This window comes from Poecilia reticulata, linkage group LG4, assembly GCF_000633615.1.
Source record: "Poecilia reticulata strain Guanapo linkage group LG4, Guppy_female_1.0+MT, whole genome shotgun sequence".
In the NCBI taxonomy this organism is placed as follows: Eukaryota; Metazoa; Chordata; class Actinopteri; order Cyprinodontiformes; family Poeciliidae; genus Poecilia; species Poecilia reticulata.
The window spans coordinates 17,653,495-17,671,634 of NC_024334.1; the positions used below are offsets into that span (position 1 = coordinate 17,653,495).

The 18,140-nt window shown below is 38.8% G+C and overlaps 1 protein-coding gene across 1 annotated transcript in view; it reads left to right on the forward strand.

Annotated features, from left to right (window-relative positions):
- The window catches only part of gabrg3 (gamma-aminobutyric acid type A receptor subunit gamma3), a 44,157-nt gene extending 28,639 nt beyond the window's left edge, over positions 1–15,518 (forward strand). The window contains 7 exon segments of the mRNA XM_017304351.1: positions 1,222–1,304; positions 7,710–7,847; positions 9,511–9,663; positions 9,775–9,813; positions 9,816–9,851; positions 12,120–12,319; positions 14,594–15,518. Coding sequence (XP_017159840.1) covers positions 1,222–1,304; positions 7,710–7,847; positions 9,511–9,663; positions 9,775–9,813; positions 9,816–9,851; positions 12,120–12,319; positions 14,594–14,872 — 928 coding nt within the window. The 3' untranslated portion in view covers positions 14,873–15,518.
- The last annotated feature ends 2,622 nt before the right edge of the window (positions 15,519–18,140 follow it).

The following is an 18,140-nucleotide window of genomic DNA, read 5'->3' on the forward strand; positions in this document are numbered from 1 at the left end:
ATATATATAGGCATATGCTGCCACCCCTGAAAAAATCCCTGCCCCCCTCTTGCCACCCCATAGATATTTTTCTAGATCCGCCCCTGGATGCAGAGGATGGGACTAAATGGAGATGGATGATTCGCTGTGGCAACCCCCGAAAGGAAAAGCAGAAAAAGAAGTAGAAGAAACTTATTTTAAACAACTCCTACCTCCTCTCCTCACTCCTATGTGTCCTTCCCTAGGCTTTACATTTGCTGCTTTTATCCTGCATCCTTTCTAACAAAGTGGAGAAAGCCACATCAGGGAAACACGCCTCATGCTTGAGAATGTACTTACTTCCTTTCATGCTGTCCTGCCTGATTGTGGTTGTGTTTGATGTGAGAGGAGGCAGGCTGCTATCATGATCATAAGGAGGTCCAGACAATCCGGACTAAGTGCAGCCTCACTTGATTTAGAGAAATCTGATCTTCTGACTAAATTGGTTACATTTTTGTGACATTATCAGTTCATTTCTGTTAATATTTCACATCCAAAAAAAGGTTTTAGGAGAAAAAAAAATTGTTTTCTAACAGAGTGTATTTAAATGTTACAAACTTGGATTTCTGTAAATTGAATAATAAACCCTGATAAGGGTAAGTAGATGTAAATTGAACATCACGTCTTCATTGTGTAAAATCCTCCGTCGCCTTTCTGTCCTGATGGAGTCTCTCCTCCTGCTCATCACTCATTGATCCTCAGGAAATCGATCCAGATCATTGCCACCACGCATTCTCAGTTTTTATAATTTTGTCATAAATCGTTTTCCATAATTGTTATTGTCCAGTATTTTATTTTGTGTCCTTGTTTCACCCAAAATTAAGGGAATATGAATGATAGAAAAAAAATGTCTTACAACCAAGGTTATTTGATTGGGGTTACAAATGACTAACCAAAGTTTACATGTCCTGGAAGTTTTTCCATATAAAATACAAAATGGATAAATATGGACTTAAATAGCCACCATGGTACCCATGTTTATTTGTTCAAATTTTTTTTTGTTTGTTTTGTTATTTTGGGGAAATTGTTCACTTTCAAAAGACATTTGACGCTTCAAAATGTATACCATAAGCTGCTTTGCATTGCTTGACTTTTCCTGTCATTTGTTTTCTTGCAATCAGAGCATAAACAGTCTTTATGCCATTATCATGAAAGGTTTCTAATGAACTGAGGTTCTGTTTTCCCTGTTGTTGTTTTTTTCAGGTTAACTATAAATGCTGAGTGCCAGCTGCAGCTGCACAACTTTCCAATGGATGAACACTCGTGCCCACTCATCTTCTCCAGCTGTGAGTAACACCTCGTTAGGTGGCGCTTCAATAAATCCTTAACGTCTTAATGTTTACTTACAGCTGCAAGGATTCAATACTCTTTAAAACCATCGGTGTGTTATACACACTGCATGTCAATATCTAGATTGCTTAAATAATAATGGCTTAAATCAGTTTTTGCAAAAAGTGTTGTTTTTTTTTTTGTTTGTTGTTGCCTAAATTATCTTTGAACAAGAAAGACCTGGTGACTTCTTTTTTTTGTTGTTGCCAAAATCACTTTTGGCAAAAAAAAAAAAAAAAAAAGACTTTAGCCATTATTTTAGTGAGGTGACAATATTATTTATAAACTTTGATATTTTGCCATTTTAAACAAAATATCATTATACTTGACATGACTTTTTGTATGACAAAAGGCTGCAGAAAGTGTGCATGTGTTGTGTCCCCACTTTTCTGAAGGAGCAGTATTCTGTGAAAATGATGTTTTTTGAGCTTTACATCATGTTATAATGTCATTCCCTCATCAAAAACACACCAGGAGTGTTGCCTTGATTATTTCATGGATGTTTGAGAAATCTACCATGGCAACCATTCAGCTGTACAAAACACCTGGTCGGACCTTGTGACGCTTTCAAGATGAAACTCCTCCTCGGAGCGGCCGATCCCAGCTATTGAGCTTTTTCCTCACAGAGCAGGCCTCACTCAGCTCCTTCAGACTAGCCAGCAGCAATTAGCAAACACCTGCTGGAACTGAGCATCTGCTGAGCTCGTTATAGGAGCTACTTCACAGAGCAAGACGGGTAAAAAACATTATTAAAGGGCTAATAGAGGAGCCATGTTGTGATGACTTCCTGAAGGTGGAGTTTCAGAAAGAGAAGGAACTTTTAAATAAACAGAGGCACCGATTTCAAGGTGTTTAATTAGGAAGTCAAATTTCTTTTAAGTCATATTCAAAATGTAACCTTTTTATAACCACTGAAATTGACAGTTACTTGATTTTCCTACAAAATGGCACTATGTGCCTGGAAAAGACATAATACCGCCCCTTTAAATCTTCCATCCAGAGAACAGATGCTTTCACCCACCTGGCAGAATAAGATGGATCACTGTGCTGCCAGCCACTATGGAGATCCACACGCCGCGCTCAACCACTACTGTTCATTTGTCAAAAGCGGCACAGGAGGTGCTTTATCTGCAAGCCGTCACTGGGAGACTTTATGAAAGCTCGGAAAACATATATAGCATTTATTTATCTATAACCCTAAAGGAATTATGTATTTAACTAAACACAAAGTTGATTTAGATTCCGCATCACTGAATTATATTCAACAAGCAACTTTAATGTTTTTTAAAAACAGAATTGAATTTGAGTTTATTTTATTTTGTGTATGCATCATTTTGGCCAGATGTGGATATATATTTACATAATATATGGCATTTACCTTTTTTCACTCCTATAATCAGAATTGGTAGTGTTCATCTCATTTGGCTGCTTCCCTGAGTTTGTAATGAATAAAGCAGGACTACATTAAAATTATGGAATTGCCTTTTCAACCCCTTTTTCAAAATTTATGGGTCATGATGAAAAGCCGAATCTGTGGCAGGAAACCAACCAATTTAAATCGAACCCTTCTGAACACAAAGGCCGGTAAAATATCAGCCAGGATTATGCCTGGATCTTGTTGATGGCTACAAAAAGTAGCTTAGCTGCCGCTCTCTAAGGAACAATCATTCAAATATTGGGTTATGTTAAGCCCGTATGTTTAATTTTGACCCACTTTGGACAGTCTACAATGTATTCAAAGCTATTTCCTGAATTCTTGTTTTTAAAATTAATTGAAGTCCTGTCACCCTGAAAAAAAAGTTTAATTAAATCAATCAATCACAACCCAGAAAGAAAGGTAAAAGAAATTCTATGTATGCCCCATGGGTACTTCATGTAAATTCTTATCTGTAGGTTTTGTTCTTAAATTTATAAAAACACATCTGACAAGAAGCTGATCCTTCATATCAGACAAACTTAAAGTCATTTTAGGGGCGATTGTGGCTCAGGAGGTAGAATAAGGCTGCAGCCCAAAGTGACCCAATTCCAATTTTTTTTGTCAAATCAGATGTTTTTGGGCGTTCACACGTCCAAATATATGCGACTTGCATGCGATCTCCAGTGTGAACTGCAAACGATCTGAAAGTGTCACGCGTGCGCAGTAGAGGGCGCAATAGACTCAGCGTTCTCAGTGTTCTGCCAACCGCTGTAAAAAGAAGAAGTGCTCAGTGTTTGAGGAAGTAAACAAGCAGGCTAACGGTGGAGCATAGCTTACATATTGGAGTTGTTGCCAGCATATTAACACCTTAATCCTCATTATAGTCCGCCATGTTTGTTGTTTTTCTATTCTGCGTATCAGGACCCTGAATAGTGACATTTATCGAGTATCTCATTCATCCCACCTGGTCGTTAGGTCGCATTTGAATCGGATACGTATCAGATATCCAAGTGGCCCGGATCGCCTTTGAAAAGAGTCCGACCTGTGTTGTACAGATTGTCATGAAAAGATCAGATACAGGTCACATTACTGCAAAAGAAACAACTGAATTGGGTCAATGCAGGCTGCAGTGAATCTTCTAACTCTTAAGAAATCTTTGAGTTAGAAAGTTGTGGATTTGATTCCGGCGTCAGCAATCTGAATATCGTGTTCATACATGGTAATAGAGATGTGCCGATCAGGTTTTTTCCTGCCGATTCTGATTCCGATCACCCATGAGGGCCGATCACAGATACCGATCACATAATTATTATTTTTTTTAATCATAAGCACTATGGTTACATTATGTGGAAAAAGGAACCATGAATTCACCCTAATTTAGATAAAAGCTTTTAAATAGCTTTTTCCAAGAAAAAAACATAACAAAACAGGCATTGTGCAAATTGTACTGCTATTGATAATTATCAATATGAAAACATATGAAGGCTCTAAAGAGGCTAAATAATGTAAAGAGTCAAAATAAAACCTCTCAACATTGCCAAAAGATTCAAGTATCAGTAACAATCCTGAGTTACTGAATAAAAACTTCCTGATAGCATCGCGGCTAGCTGATTACTGCTAGTTCTGATTGGCTGTTTCTGACTGAGCGGAGTAATTATGCAGAGCAGAGAGGAGATCAATTATTTTTTCAGAGATTATCTGTCTCATGTTAGGACAGCGAAGGTTTTAATACTCATGTAAAATTTATTTTTTAGGTTAGATGCTGCAGCTTTAAGCAGAGATTCGGTGTGAGAGTCACTACCAGGTGGAGCAGAAGCGGCGCTCCGTCTGTGAAATATTACTACCAGTAGCGCGTAGCAGCGGTTCAACAGCGAGAGCAGAACCAGCGTCTTACATCGCAGCTCGATGACTTAAATAATTTTGCGGGTTATTTGTTTAGCTTTCATGCTAATCCGGGTGAGAGTTTGTAGCTGTGCACTGCTTTACCTGCTATCTGATCGTCTTTACTGCAGTGAGCCTCGATGTAGCCAAACTCCATCAAGTATGGCATTGTTTTTATACCATATTAGATTCGTCGTGTTGATGCATTTTGACGTGCTTCATTCACCCCACGTGCTTCAATTTTCCGCCGCAACACGCAAACTTCCCCATTCACTCAGTGCGTTATAGTTTCACATTGCTTAGGATTTGTTGCTGCGCGTTTGCGCAGTGTGAAGGAAAGAGGAGACCAGCTGCACAGGCAGGCTGCGAAATGAGAAGCAGGTGATCGGTTTGTGTGATCGGCAACAAGAGGCCGTGATCAGCGATCATACACTTTTTCACGGAAATCGGCCGATTATGATCGGTGGCCTATCGATCGTCACACCTCTACATGGTAATGATTATTATCATCATTACATATCATTGCATATTTGTTAGACTCAGAAATCATTTCTAAATAACAAATAGGAAGAACTTCCTACAATATCCCATGTGGACATTTTCAGGTTTCTGGAGACATTTTTCACCATCTTGTTTTCTGCTTTCAGACTGAACTTACTTGGACAGAAAGACTTAGAATTTAATTATTTTTTATTATCTTTTACGCTTGTCCGAAGTTTAATTTTTTTTTTTTTTTTTTTTTACAAAAATACAAATTGTAATTCTAAGAAAAATGCCTTAAGTTCTTAATATTTATTTATATCACCTAAATAAAAAAATAAAAAATTCATATCCACACTTAAATGTGTCATAAAAACCCAGACTTTGATGCAATGTCCTTACTGTCCAACGGCTCTGTGATTGTGTCTCATTCTCCGTCCACTGCTGTCGTCTTCTGTGACATGATTGTTTACTTCCTATGTTTTGCTGCTCAGCTTCCTAAAGGCTCTCCCGTCCATCTGACGGGGATCTCAGCGCTGCTTTGAAGAAAGAAGCGCGGGGCTGAAAATGAGGCGTGAGGTGTGGATAATGTGTCATCTTGTGGCATCAGAGAGCCATTCGGTGTGATTGCGCCCCATGCAGCCTATTAGGGCTTAAAACCTACTTGCTAGACTGCCTCGTCTGTGGAAGCATCCCGCTGAGATCCATTAGACGCATTTCCTTACCCAAAGATCAGTCCGCGGGTTTCCATGGCGATGTCTCTCTTCTCGTTTGGGAAAAAGTTTTATTTATTTTTGGAGCCGCCGTACCTGTTGGGCTCTGGAACAATCAGAACGCCACACAGATACTTCATGTTAAATGTGGAGAAACGGCAGACAAAAACATGTTTAAAAATCACATCTAAAGCAAAGGCTACTCCAAGTAGGGAGACTATAAAAGATACTTTAATCCAGGTTTTCTAAATTGATACCTAATCTCAGCTAATGTTTTAATAAAAATAACTGGTTTACAGATGCCTGTTGTGTATTTTTGACAGATATTTAAAGGGATGAATTGAGCTTGAGATGATCTTTTAACTGTCAAAGCTGATAGATGTAAGTGACTTTGTTTCTCATCTGTTCTTGAGTTTCTTCAGATCGGTGAATGATTTCAGCTCTTTTTGTTTACTTGGTGCTGCCAGGCTGCATTTTAGTGGTTCTTTGAAATGTCACTATTGTCCCATATTTTCTCCAATTACAGATGACTGCCTGTATGTTGAGCCACGGTATGAATAAGTAATGCATTTTGATCTTTTTATTTTATTTATTTTTTTAACATGAGATCATTTTGATCCAGTGTAACCTCACTGTAATGGTGCGTTCACACCAAACGCGTCCGACGCTTCCAGTTCGATTCCTTTTTACTTTGATGTTGAGGCGTGTAGAGGGCGCGTCAGCTTCAGTCGTTGTTTTATGCTGGACGCTCAAAACGCCACAAACAGTTCAAATCTGGCTGCGCCTGACGCTCAGAACGCGTTTGGTGCGACATTGTCTCAGCCAAATGATCCAACTGAACTCTATGACAAATGAATTGGATCCAGTATAATTGATGGCAGATTAAAACTGATTAAGAATAAATCTGGGTTTTCAAAGTGTTCATTTTTGCACATTTTATCAAAGCAGCTCTTTTGTTTTTTTTAGATTTCTTCCCTCTTATAGATTTTTTGTTGTTGTTCAGTTTAAGATATATCCTGCATTACTGGAGGAAAAAGGTTTGAAATAATATATGCGGCTGAACATTTCATCAATCTTAAAAGCCTGTAATTTTTAACAGGTGTGTGTACACCTTTGAGTGCTAGTGCAGAGAAGAGAGTGTGTTTCCTGTGTTTGACCCAGTTTGAGGAGAACAAGTCGCCTTCTGAAGGGACTGTGATCGTCTTGTCAACTCTCTTTGATTCCAGAGAGGTACAATCAGACGAGACGAGGCGTGTGAACGTGACGTTTGGTCCTGATGATTAAGTCGTCTGAATTTTTTTTACTTATAAATCAGGAGTATTCTCATGAACATTATGCAAATGACCTGCTGAATATTGATTTAATCAAATAGTTAGCGTTAAATGGTTATTAGTTTATTAATTATGACCGATTAGAGGACCATTTTCCCAACAATTCACATTGTTTATTTAAAATTGATTACGTTAAATCACTATCAAGCAGGATTATAATTCTGTCAGTGATCCTATTGGAGATGATGATATCTCCACTTGGAATTTGGCAAAGAAACCCCAACATTAACCTGCAATGACTTGATTGTAAAAATCCTCCAAAGGCTCGGTTGGCGTTGTGCGAAGTCTTAGCCCCACAACAAGACCGACTCGCCACGTTACTGAGCCAAAGCTTCCATTTAACTCACTTTTCTTCTTTTTGTCTTCATTCCAGGCTGGGCTTTTTATTAAGCCAGTCTCCAGCTCAAGACAAATGTAGCTCTGGTTGTCCCCAGTTCTGTCTGTGTGTGTGTGTGTGTGGGGGTGGGTGTGTGTGTGCGTGTGGGTGTGCGTGTTTGTGGGGGATCGATCATTAGGATGTGCAATTATGTGTAATTCCAGATGGATACTCGCAAGATGAGATGATTTACAAGTGGAGGAAGAACTCGGTGGAGGCGGCCGACCAGAAGTCCTGGCGTCTGTACCAGTTCGACTTCATGGGCCTCAGAAACACAACGGACGTCATAAAGACGACGGCAGGTAAAATCCGACGCTTATGAACTGGAGACGTTTTGTGGACAAGCATGAGACGACGGTTCCATCTGAACACCAAAACGCTCCTTCAAGTTGTAAAGATTTATGAGCAGAAATGTGTGCATATGGGTAGATGTAAACCAAAAATATGAAGGAGATAAGATTAGCATGGATGGTTCACTTTCAGAACTGTATGTCAAATAAAATAAAAAGAGTTTAATTAAATAATTTTGCACAACATTCACCTTTTAACAAAAACAATTGGTGTCTAAGGAACTGCATAAAAATGGCCGCCGCCGTATTTCTCTTCTTGGTTTTGAAGAGACGAGAATAAAACAAGTTTGAACGTAGTGATGAAATTCTGAGCTTCACATTTAATCTAAGGCTGCAGATAATTCAGTGGTTTCTCAGTAGACTTCCATTCATGTGTAAATACTTTAAAGTTAACTAAATTAGAAAGTGGTTGCATCAAGTTTATTTCTGTCTGATCCTGAATGACATGAATCATGATGTGCTTTTAGTTATTGTTTGATTTTCATTCGCTCCTTTTCCATTGTAGAGCATTGTTTATGTTGTTGACAAAAAGACAAAGAAGAAAAATTATGTACATAAGACTCAAGAAGAAAAACATACAAGAGGAAGTAACATATGAAAATAAGACTTTAGCAACGATGCAGTAAGGTGTTTTTTTAAGCATGCTAAAATAGAGCCATCTACTGCTAGACATAATTCTGTGTTCAGACTATCTGAAATTTCCTCTCATTTTATTTTCACAGAAATCTTAAAGCGTTATGAATATTTTCTTTCCCTCTGAATCTATTTCTTAAGAGTTTAAAGGTTTAAATGACGGCTCTGTAAAACCCTGATCCAAAACCTTCTGACCACACATTTACTTTCATACATCTGTCGCACTTTTTTAGTGTTTAGTTGTGGTTTCTGTGCAGAAAGACCCCGAAGCCGAAGGGAAACAACGACCTGGCATCTCCTTTCTTTACATTTAACTCTGTATTTTATGGAATTTGTTCACAAGATAAACCAGGCTGCCAATTATTTGACCACTAGAGGGCTTGAGTGTAAAAAAATTAAAATAATCTGAAAAGGTTGTGGATAGTGGACACATCCTTGATGCCAAAAAACATTCATATTTCGAACAGGAGTGCATAATTAGTAACACACATGCGTCAAAATTCCCTTTTGTTTCCTGTTGCCGAACTTATTTCTCAAGACACAGCAGGACAGGAGCCGACGTGGGCGGCTCTGATCCGGTGACTTTCCAGTATCTTCGTGTCTTAATCTGCTCTGTGGTGTTTTGGCGTTCACAGTGACTCAACACACTGGGCACAGCACGTTTTTCTATTAGGGCGCTGCATTTCTGGACGCAGCGCCGGACACGGCTCACGTTTTCCATTAGGAAAAACAAGCAATCTGCACAATCAGAACGACACATCTGGAAGCTGCAGCAGCAGCAGCATGCGGAACGGAAATGACAAGATTCATATAAATGGTTTAGATTAACACAAACGGTAAGAAAATATGTGTTTGGTTTGTTACAGGGAAGGTTTTTCAGGTGCAACTCAGTACTCAACTGTGCTGCTCGACTTTCAACGTGTGTAATTTGCAAATGTTTTTTTCTCGTTTTTGGTAATTGTCGTAATATTTGTAACCTCAGGTGACTACGTGGTGATGACGGTGTACTTTGACCTGAGCAGAAGGATGGGCTACTTCACCATCCAGACCTACATCCCCTGCATCCTCACCGTGGTTCTCTCCTGGGTTTCCTTCTGGATCAAAAAGGACGCCACTCCGGCCAGAACAGCTCTAGGTCATTTATATTTCAGAACATAATTGCAAAATTTCTACATTTTGTTGATTTGCATTTTATTCATCAACTCATATCACTTTATATTTTTTCTAATTAATTTGTTTTTTCTAGCGCTGCTTCTGTCGTGTTATGCCGTTTTTATTTCTGTGCATGCTCTGTTGTTGTGCAGACCACTGGCATTTATAAAGGTAAATAATTTTACTTTTCCTCACTATTGACTTTATTAATCATATAATTAATTTCTATGCTCATTTGCAACTGCATCGAGAAAAGAGAATGGAGCTCCAATTAAAAAATAATAATAATAATGTTCATTTCTGTCATAAAATCAAAGTAAGTTTGTCAAATTTACTTTATTTATGTTTGTTTAACATAACAACCTAAACGACGTAATAAATGTACTTTTTAATTTTATTTCTCATGACCAGTTAACACAATATATTTAAGTTGAATCGTCTGTTTGCTTTTTTCAGTGTGTTTTCAGAAGATGAGTTTATGTGTGATTGTATTTATTGTTATTATTTGCTATAATACAAGAGCTGTGTCCTGCCAGCAGCCATCACCATCTGCAATAACACTTTGAAGAGTTTGAATTAACACGAGCTACAACAACATTTAGTTTCCGTTTGGGATCGTTAAAGTATTTTTGAATTTGAATTGAATTTGATCTCTGTCGTTTGCTCCATTAGCCAGTACCAGCGTCTGTGTGTTGTGTTTTGCCTTGACGCTGTGGCATCTGTCACCGCGCTCCATCATTATATAACACTGGGAAAACTGGGAAAAAACGAAGGGGGAACCTTGGTGCCATCCTGGGATGTAAGAGACAAATTAGCATCCATGTGCTGCTAATCGGATGCACTCAATTAAATAATCATCAGCAAGTGTGACCGACTCCATACCAGCAGGAGTTTCTGCAGCGTACAGGTGTGTGTTGACAAAATGCCAGCAGGAAAAACATTAGCAAAATGGCTTGGAGGAAAAATTGTTGCTGCCCATCAATCCTGGAAGGGTTATAAGACATTCTTCAATCTATTTGATGTCTATCGTTGGACGCTATTTAAGTGGAAAACATTTAAGATAGCTGGCTGGTAATCTTTTTGGTAAATTCCCCACAGATCAGACTGTGTACGTCTGGAGGAGCTCCATCTCTGACGCTATAGGACTTAGTTTGCATGATAAACGTTTAAGTTCCTGACGTCTGTATCAGATAAAGACTGAAATATCACCATTTGCTTTGAGTTACCAGGAGAAAATCTCAAATGTGGCGTCACAGCTCAGGTGTGAGAAGTTGCCTCTAACGTCGTTTTCTAAAATATTCTGGTAAATTCAGCTCAGTTGGGGACGAAAGTTGTAACTTTTGCTACATTTTCAGCTGCTGCGTTTCACTTTCAAACTGCGCTGTGTGAAATAATCCACAAGGATAGAGAAACCTGTTCCACCTCCTCGCTTGTGGTGGCGCTGCGGCAGGGACGCCTGATTGTAATGACACGGAAACCTCTGAAGAAGACATGAGCGCAACCTCCCTCTTCACAAATTCTAACCAAAAATTGAGTGGTGTCAGGTTTTAGTGTTTGTATGGATTTCTCTTTCATCTTTTTTCCCGCTAGTACTAGACTCATGGCATTTGTTTTGGTTGTATTTACCCAGAATGCCCTGCGCTACAGTCCGCTTCCTGCTTCTGGAGCGGTCTCCGGTCTGCTCAGTTCCTGAACAACAAAAGAACAGAGGCGTTGTCACGACCCAGTCAAAGTCCAGACCTCTGACTGACTGACTGGCTAAATTATTAAATCGATGTCGTATTTAGTTTTTATCACAATTCTTCTGACAGTATTGATTGTAGGTGGGAAAAAAAATCCTAATCTCTTTAAAGGATGTTCATCAATTACAATGACATGAGGATGCAGGAGAAAGACAATGAATGCATAAAATGACCAAGGTCAACAGGTTTACTGAGGAAAATGATTAATTTCCAGTAAGGAATCAGTCATTATGGACGCTCCTCAGGTGTTTACCTGCTGCTATGGCAACACCTTGAAATGTTTGCCGCAGCATTGGCAGAAAGGAGGATGAGGGCAATCACAGCGGCAGCCCAGGGATAATGGAAAAGTGTGAGATGCCAGATGGTTACCGTGGGAACGCCAGTAAAACAATAACAGATGTTTTATTTATTAATTTTTTTCCCATCCTGACTGGCATTAAAACTCTTGAATGGAAAAACTTGAGTGTAAGAAACTAAAAGACGTTCTCATTAAGTACGTCGATACGAGCTTATCGAGGTTTATACGATTTTCAGTTTTCAGCTCTTTAATCGAAACCGCAGCCGGAAACTCAGATCGACCCGAAAAGGTGTACATTTAAAAGATACTCAGCTCTTTGGACTGTGATTATGTTAAATAAAAAAATAAAAAGTTATTTTGCTCCAACTGAATGCATTTCTTCCCTTTTTGCTCTCTCAGGGATCACCACAGTCCTCACCATGACCACTCTGAGTAGTGTGGCCAGGACGTCGTTACCCAGAGTGTCTTACGTCACCGCCATGGACCTTTTCGTCACCGTTTGCTTTCTGTTTGTCTTTGCTGCCTTGATGGAGTACGCAACGTTAAATTACTACTCATACAGCATTCGGAGGCCGAGCTACATGGAACCTAAAAGGCTGGTGCGTTCGGCCTGAGCGTGATTCTCTATGTGTGTCAGTCAAGCTTTTATTCTGCGGTTTCCAACTAGGATTAAAACGACTTTGTGACTTAAGCATCCATCCTTTAATTTGACTCCCCAGAGGTTGTGGGTGTTACAGCCCAACAGGGAGATTTATATATATAAAATAGAATTACAGCATAACTCAAACCCCAAATGTTAGGGCCCCTCTCCTTACGTGGAGCCAGTCGCCGAGCCGAAACAAAAATTCATTTATTTCATTTACAGTGTCTATAAAAAGCACTAACCCCCTTGCATGTGCTACCTTTGTATTGCTTTTAAAATCAATCAACAAAATTTGGCTTTAAGGACAAAAACAAACAACAACAAAAAACTAAACAAAATCCCCTTTAATACAGAAGTTGAAAAAGTATGTTTTCCTCGTACTTTTCTCCCCTAACGGTTTTGTTGAGTTAATTTCCCGACGATTTTCTCGAGATAATAAAAAAAAACAAAGTTTGTTTTTTCGAGATCATGAGATGCTTGGTGTGTATGTTGAGTTTGATTCCATCCTTCAAACTCATGTCATTTGAGTTATTGAGATTAACTCGAGAAAACCATCGGGAAATTAGGACGTTATCTTGAGAAAACCACCGGGAAAAGGGAAATGGCGTAAAACTGTCAAAGTGAAAACTGATTTCAACAAAAAAATATGATGAATAAATAAATATTCAATGATTGGATAATTTTATGTATTAAGTAAAGAAAGAAAGTTGAAATAGAAACATTCAACATTCGTTTTTGGATCAGCAGCAAGTTTTTGGTTTATAATTTAATGTAATAAATAATCATTTGTCACAAACTGTCATTAAGCTCAATTAATTCAGAGCAAATTCATTCAGTTTAAAGTCTATATTTCTGCAAAGATGAGAACATCTTAAAGCAAAGGGGAACATGAATCTATATTCCCAGTAGAACGTACATTTCATTTAGACATGTATTTTTTAGCTCAGACTTCCACCTGTAGCATCATACAGCACAAATTCCTCCGTCATCCACCCAGACAGCCCCACTTTTACAACAATGAAACCCCGCCCACTTAGGAGACACAAGGTCTACGCCGTACCGCTTCATGCCATTAGTGCATGTAGTGATTTATCATCTTGTCGGTGTCGGTGTCCGGTCCGTGAGGACTTGTCCTTTGGGGATTCACTACAGACTGTAGCATACAGTCAGCATTGAGTTTTTCCAACACGAGTAAACAAACGTCAATTGTTGAAGCTGCAGAATCGTGTTATTATTCTGTCAAGATAAAATGCAACTCCAAATTACAGCTGTTTCTCACTGAAGCAAGACTACAGGTAAAGTGGGCATAAAATATAATCTCAAATTAAATTAATGAATGCAAATAAATGTGTCTCAGTTGCTTGAAACTTTTCTCTAAGAATTCAGTGCTATTCAGTTTTTATTAGTTCTGGGATTGCACCACACCAGGTGTGCTTCATAATTTGGGTACTTTTTTTGTTGTTACGCTTTGAGTAATTAAAGGGATTAAATTAAAATATCTGTCCTGATTTGTAAATAAAGTATTTTTTCGTTTGTTCTTCATTTAATGTACGGTAAATATCCTTGTTTTGCTCATCATTTTCCAATTTTAGTTCTACCCGTCTCAGGGTTTCCCTCTGTGTATTATAAGCCTGGCGGGTCACCAGGCTTTACTTGTGCCCCCTCCAAGCTAAGCATTGCTTATTTATTTTAAGTTGTTGTTTTTTTATGTTTGCAATTTTTTAAGACTTTATAGTTTTTGTTCAGGTATTAATCATCCAATATTTTAAGGACACTTAATTATCAAGTGATATTTTCATATTTCCTGTCAACTTTAAACATTTTTTAACTCAAAAACACAGCAGCCCGTTGGATGAATGACTGCCTTAGCACCCAACCACCAGGCTTAGCAAATTTTCTGGGGGAAACCTAGCAGTCTTTAAGCAGTCTGTCATTCATTGGTCATGGTTGGTCTGGTTTGGTATTCTGTTGCACTAAAATTAAAGATTGAGATCAGCTAAAACCTCCAGGTCCGCTGGACTTCCATGAAAACCATGTGACGGTCCTGACCAGGATGAAACTCTACAGACTTAACGAACCTCAGGACCTACTGTATGGAGAGTTGGTCCAGTGTTAGCTAAGCGAGGAGGGGAGTTGGCACTGCGTATAACAGAACTGTCCATTTCCCTGGAAATTCAACGTATTTTTTTGCGAAACATTCAATCTAATTTCACAACATCTTGTGTTTCAGAACTTTGTGCTGGATGTGAGACCTCCTCCGCACACCGTCATCGCTCTAAACAATGCCATGTACTGGCAGGAGTTCGAGGACGCCTGCGTCTATGAGTGTCTGGACGGGAAAGACTGCCAGAGCTTCTTTTGCTGCTTTGAAGAATGCAAAGGAGGCGCCTGGAGAAGAGGAAGAGTCCACATAGACCTACTGGAACTGGACGCTTACTCGCGTGTGTTTTTCCCCACGTCCTTCTTGCTGTTCAACATTGTGTACTGGGTCGGATATCTCTACCTTTAGTACAACACACTCGGCAGAAAAGTCAGAAAGTAATGGGTTTCAGTAGTGATGTAAGGAACCGTGACAGCAAATAAGCTGTTTGGAAGGAGCTACCTGGATAAGAGAGCAACATCCAGCCTGTTTCTGCAGGTGGAGGTTTCTTCTGTGGGGACATTAGGCGTGAGAATCCAACACAGCAGAGTTTGAAAGGACTGTGAGGACAAACGGGCAGCGAGCCGCACACCGGGACCCCAGTCTGCTCAGGCAGGTAGACGGCTCTGTGTTGTAGGAATACTGTTATCCAGCCGTTGGTCGAGTCGAGCCGATGAAAATCCAAGGACACACAAACCGTTCCTAGTGCCTTCCTTTGGAGGGGTAGATGCCATCCGTAACAATAATCAGGGAGTTATCATTTATAGAGTAGATCGGAAGAACCTGGCTTTGACTGATTATCAATAAGTTTATGAAGTAGTCACGTGGTACAATAAACACACGTATTATTGGAATACTTTCACTGTTACTTTCAGCTATTTGATGGGACTAGCTATGAGGTGTTACTCATATCAAGGTTTTACATTTTTGCAGTTGTATTTGGTTTACAGTCCTTTTAAAACCTTTTACCTCTAAATTTAAAATGTCCACCTGGATATTTTTTTACTTATTTTAATTCTACGCAGTTCTTTAAATGTCCTGTGACTAAAACAATTATTGTAGTAACCCGATATTGGCTGGAAAGCGCAACGTGTCCCCTTTCAGAAACCGTTGGAATTTTGTCAGATAGCGCTACGTGTGGCGGGATTACGGTACTGCAAGTTTGGCTGGATCACCAGCACTCCGTTTAGGACTTAAAGGTTTATTAAGATGCCAGACAAAGTTCCAGAGTAATGTGTGTTTTCTCTGACTATGTGCATCATAGAAAAATGCAGCTTGTCCCCTCCCCCACTTGTTACTGCACACTGCAGTTGGTTGAACGAAGGCTGCTACCATTTTGCCTCTGCCTACAAGTAAGACAAACCCGACCGCTGGAAATATTTCTGGACTTGAAAAACACCCAACACCATATGATCCGCTCGGCGTCCCAACTTTAGCACCTCATTTGTTAGACTTGATATATTTATTGGGTGTTAATTCTATAAACAATACTCATAATTATAAGTACTTCAGCAGAAGTATAAATAATTGTTGCTTTTCTATTTACGCACAAGCAGTTATGTCAAGTTTTACATTTTATTAATTTTTATTTTTTTTTTACATTACTACAACGATGAATGACGCTTTCTGCCGTTTTTACTCTCGATTATAATCCAGGTTATTAGCTCTATTTGTTGGTTTGTTTCTGAAAGGTTAAAGGTTAGGATTTTTAAGGCATATTGATTTTAAACGTGTTAATTTAAGGCAGCTGGATGGACGCCTGCTAGTGTCGACTATATTTCATTCTGTGAGGTGTTGATGTAGGTTTTCAGTGTATTTAGGTTTGTAACGTCAGTTTCTTTCTAGCTTGTTTTCTTATAGGGATCATTTATTTAGTTGAGTCCGTTTCAAATAAGGATAATTTGCCTTAAAACAAATATATATAAATGTTTAGTCTGAAAATTGTTTAATATCACTCAGTTCCTCTCATCAAATGTGACCAAGAAGTACAAAAACACACTTGTGACTTACAGCCACCTTCAATATTTATTTTTTTTACAAAAGCAAACCTCCTTACTGTAAAGTTCAAACCTTGTTTAACCTATTTCACAATCTCACATTGTGTTTTCATTGTATACCAATTGTAACTCATGTAACACAAACATACACACACCCACAGAGACTCACACACACTGAAATAAATAAGTAAGGAATTATGTTAATCTGTTCAGCATCTTAGGTTAAATCTAATAGGATTATACATTATCTGTGGGCCCAATCACATTTATTGGGCCTCATCGTTGTCGCCTCCTGATTTGCTTGCATGCAAACAACTGACAATTATCCTGATGAGGTTTTGCCACATTTGGAGATTGAATGATTGTTTTAATATAAGCTGGTTATATAGTAATTTAATTTTCCTATGTTCTCACTGGACTCTGAGTGGGTTAAAGTTGGAGTTAAAGTAACCCACTCAGCTGATTTACCTCTGAAAATAACTGTAGGGAGCCGAGTGTCTTTTTTAACAAATCGTGTTTTTTGCTAATGTTTTTTTTTGCTAATGTAAACTTTATCACACCGCTAAAACACAAAATCTTGCTAAGTATTTTGGATCTAGGTTCTAGTGCAAAAATCTTAGAACACTTAAGACAAAACTAACTTAAAAGTAACTTTTCAGCCTGTTTAAATATCGTTGACAAAGTACTAGTTTCACTGGCAGATTATTTTACTAATAAGACATTTTTCCCATGTTATAAGTGAATTAATCTGCCAGTGGAACTAATACTTTATTATTGGTAAATAGTAAGGAAATATTGACCTAAAACAAGCTCCTACATCTAGCTGAAAACGTACTTTAAGTTAGTTTTGTCTTGTTTTAATGTTCTAACATGTTTGCACTAGAAACTAGATCAACAATAGTTTGTAGGATTTCATGTTTTTTTTACTTTGTTTCAGACTGTCTTTGTTTTCCTGTCAGTTGTTTCACACAAGTGCCATGTCATTTCTTTGCTGGTAGAGGAAAGTCTTAAAACCCCGACGTCTGAACTCAAACAGGACCTGGCAGTACAGCACATCCCGTACTGCGCACAGTACAGGATGTGCGCAGCGGCCGGTTACCGTGGCAAATTTAAAGCTAACGACTCCCTGCCTCTCTTTTTACTCCTAGAGCTAGCATCACTGCATGGAGACTGATTAACTAATCAAACTGTAACATTATGCAGTCGATGTGAAACTGAGTGGTCACTGTTACGTGACTGGAGGAAATCGCCGAACCGGCAGAGGAGTGCAGAGTGGCTGCTGATCAACAAGATGCTGAAAAGTGTAATGAAAGTGTGATTGCTCATTCAGCCTGACAGCAGCACTTCTGTTTTGTTCCTTTGTTTGGCATTCGGGCTGATTAATAGATTGCATAACCCTTCACATTAGGCATTTACACGGCTGTTATTTGAATGCAACACTGTGCTTTTAATGCGTTTTGCTTTGTTAGTCAGACTCTGTCTTTAACAACCGTCCAGATGTTTAGTCTTCAAAATGTGTTTATAGGATGAGGATCTGTCCAATAAGGTGTCCTTTGAGGTGCTACGCTTGTTGTTAGAGAGATGGTTAAAAAAGAAACTATGAAATGAGGGTAAAAGGTGTCTGCAGTATCTTATCTTCG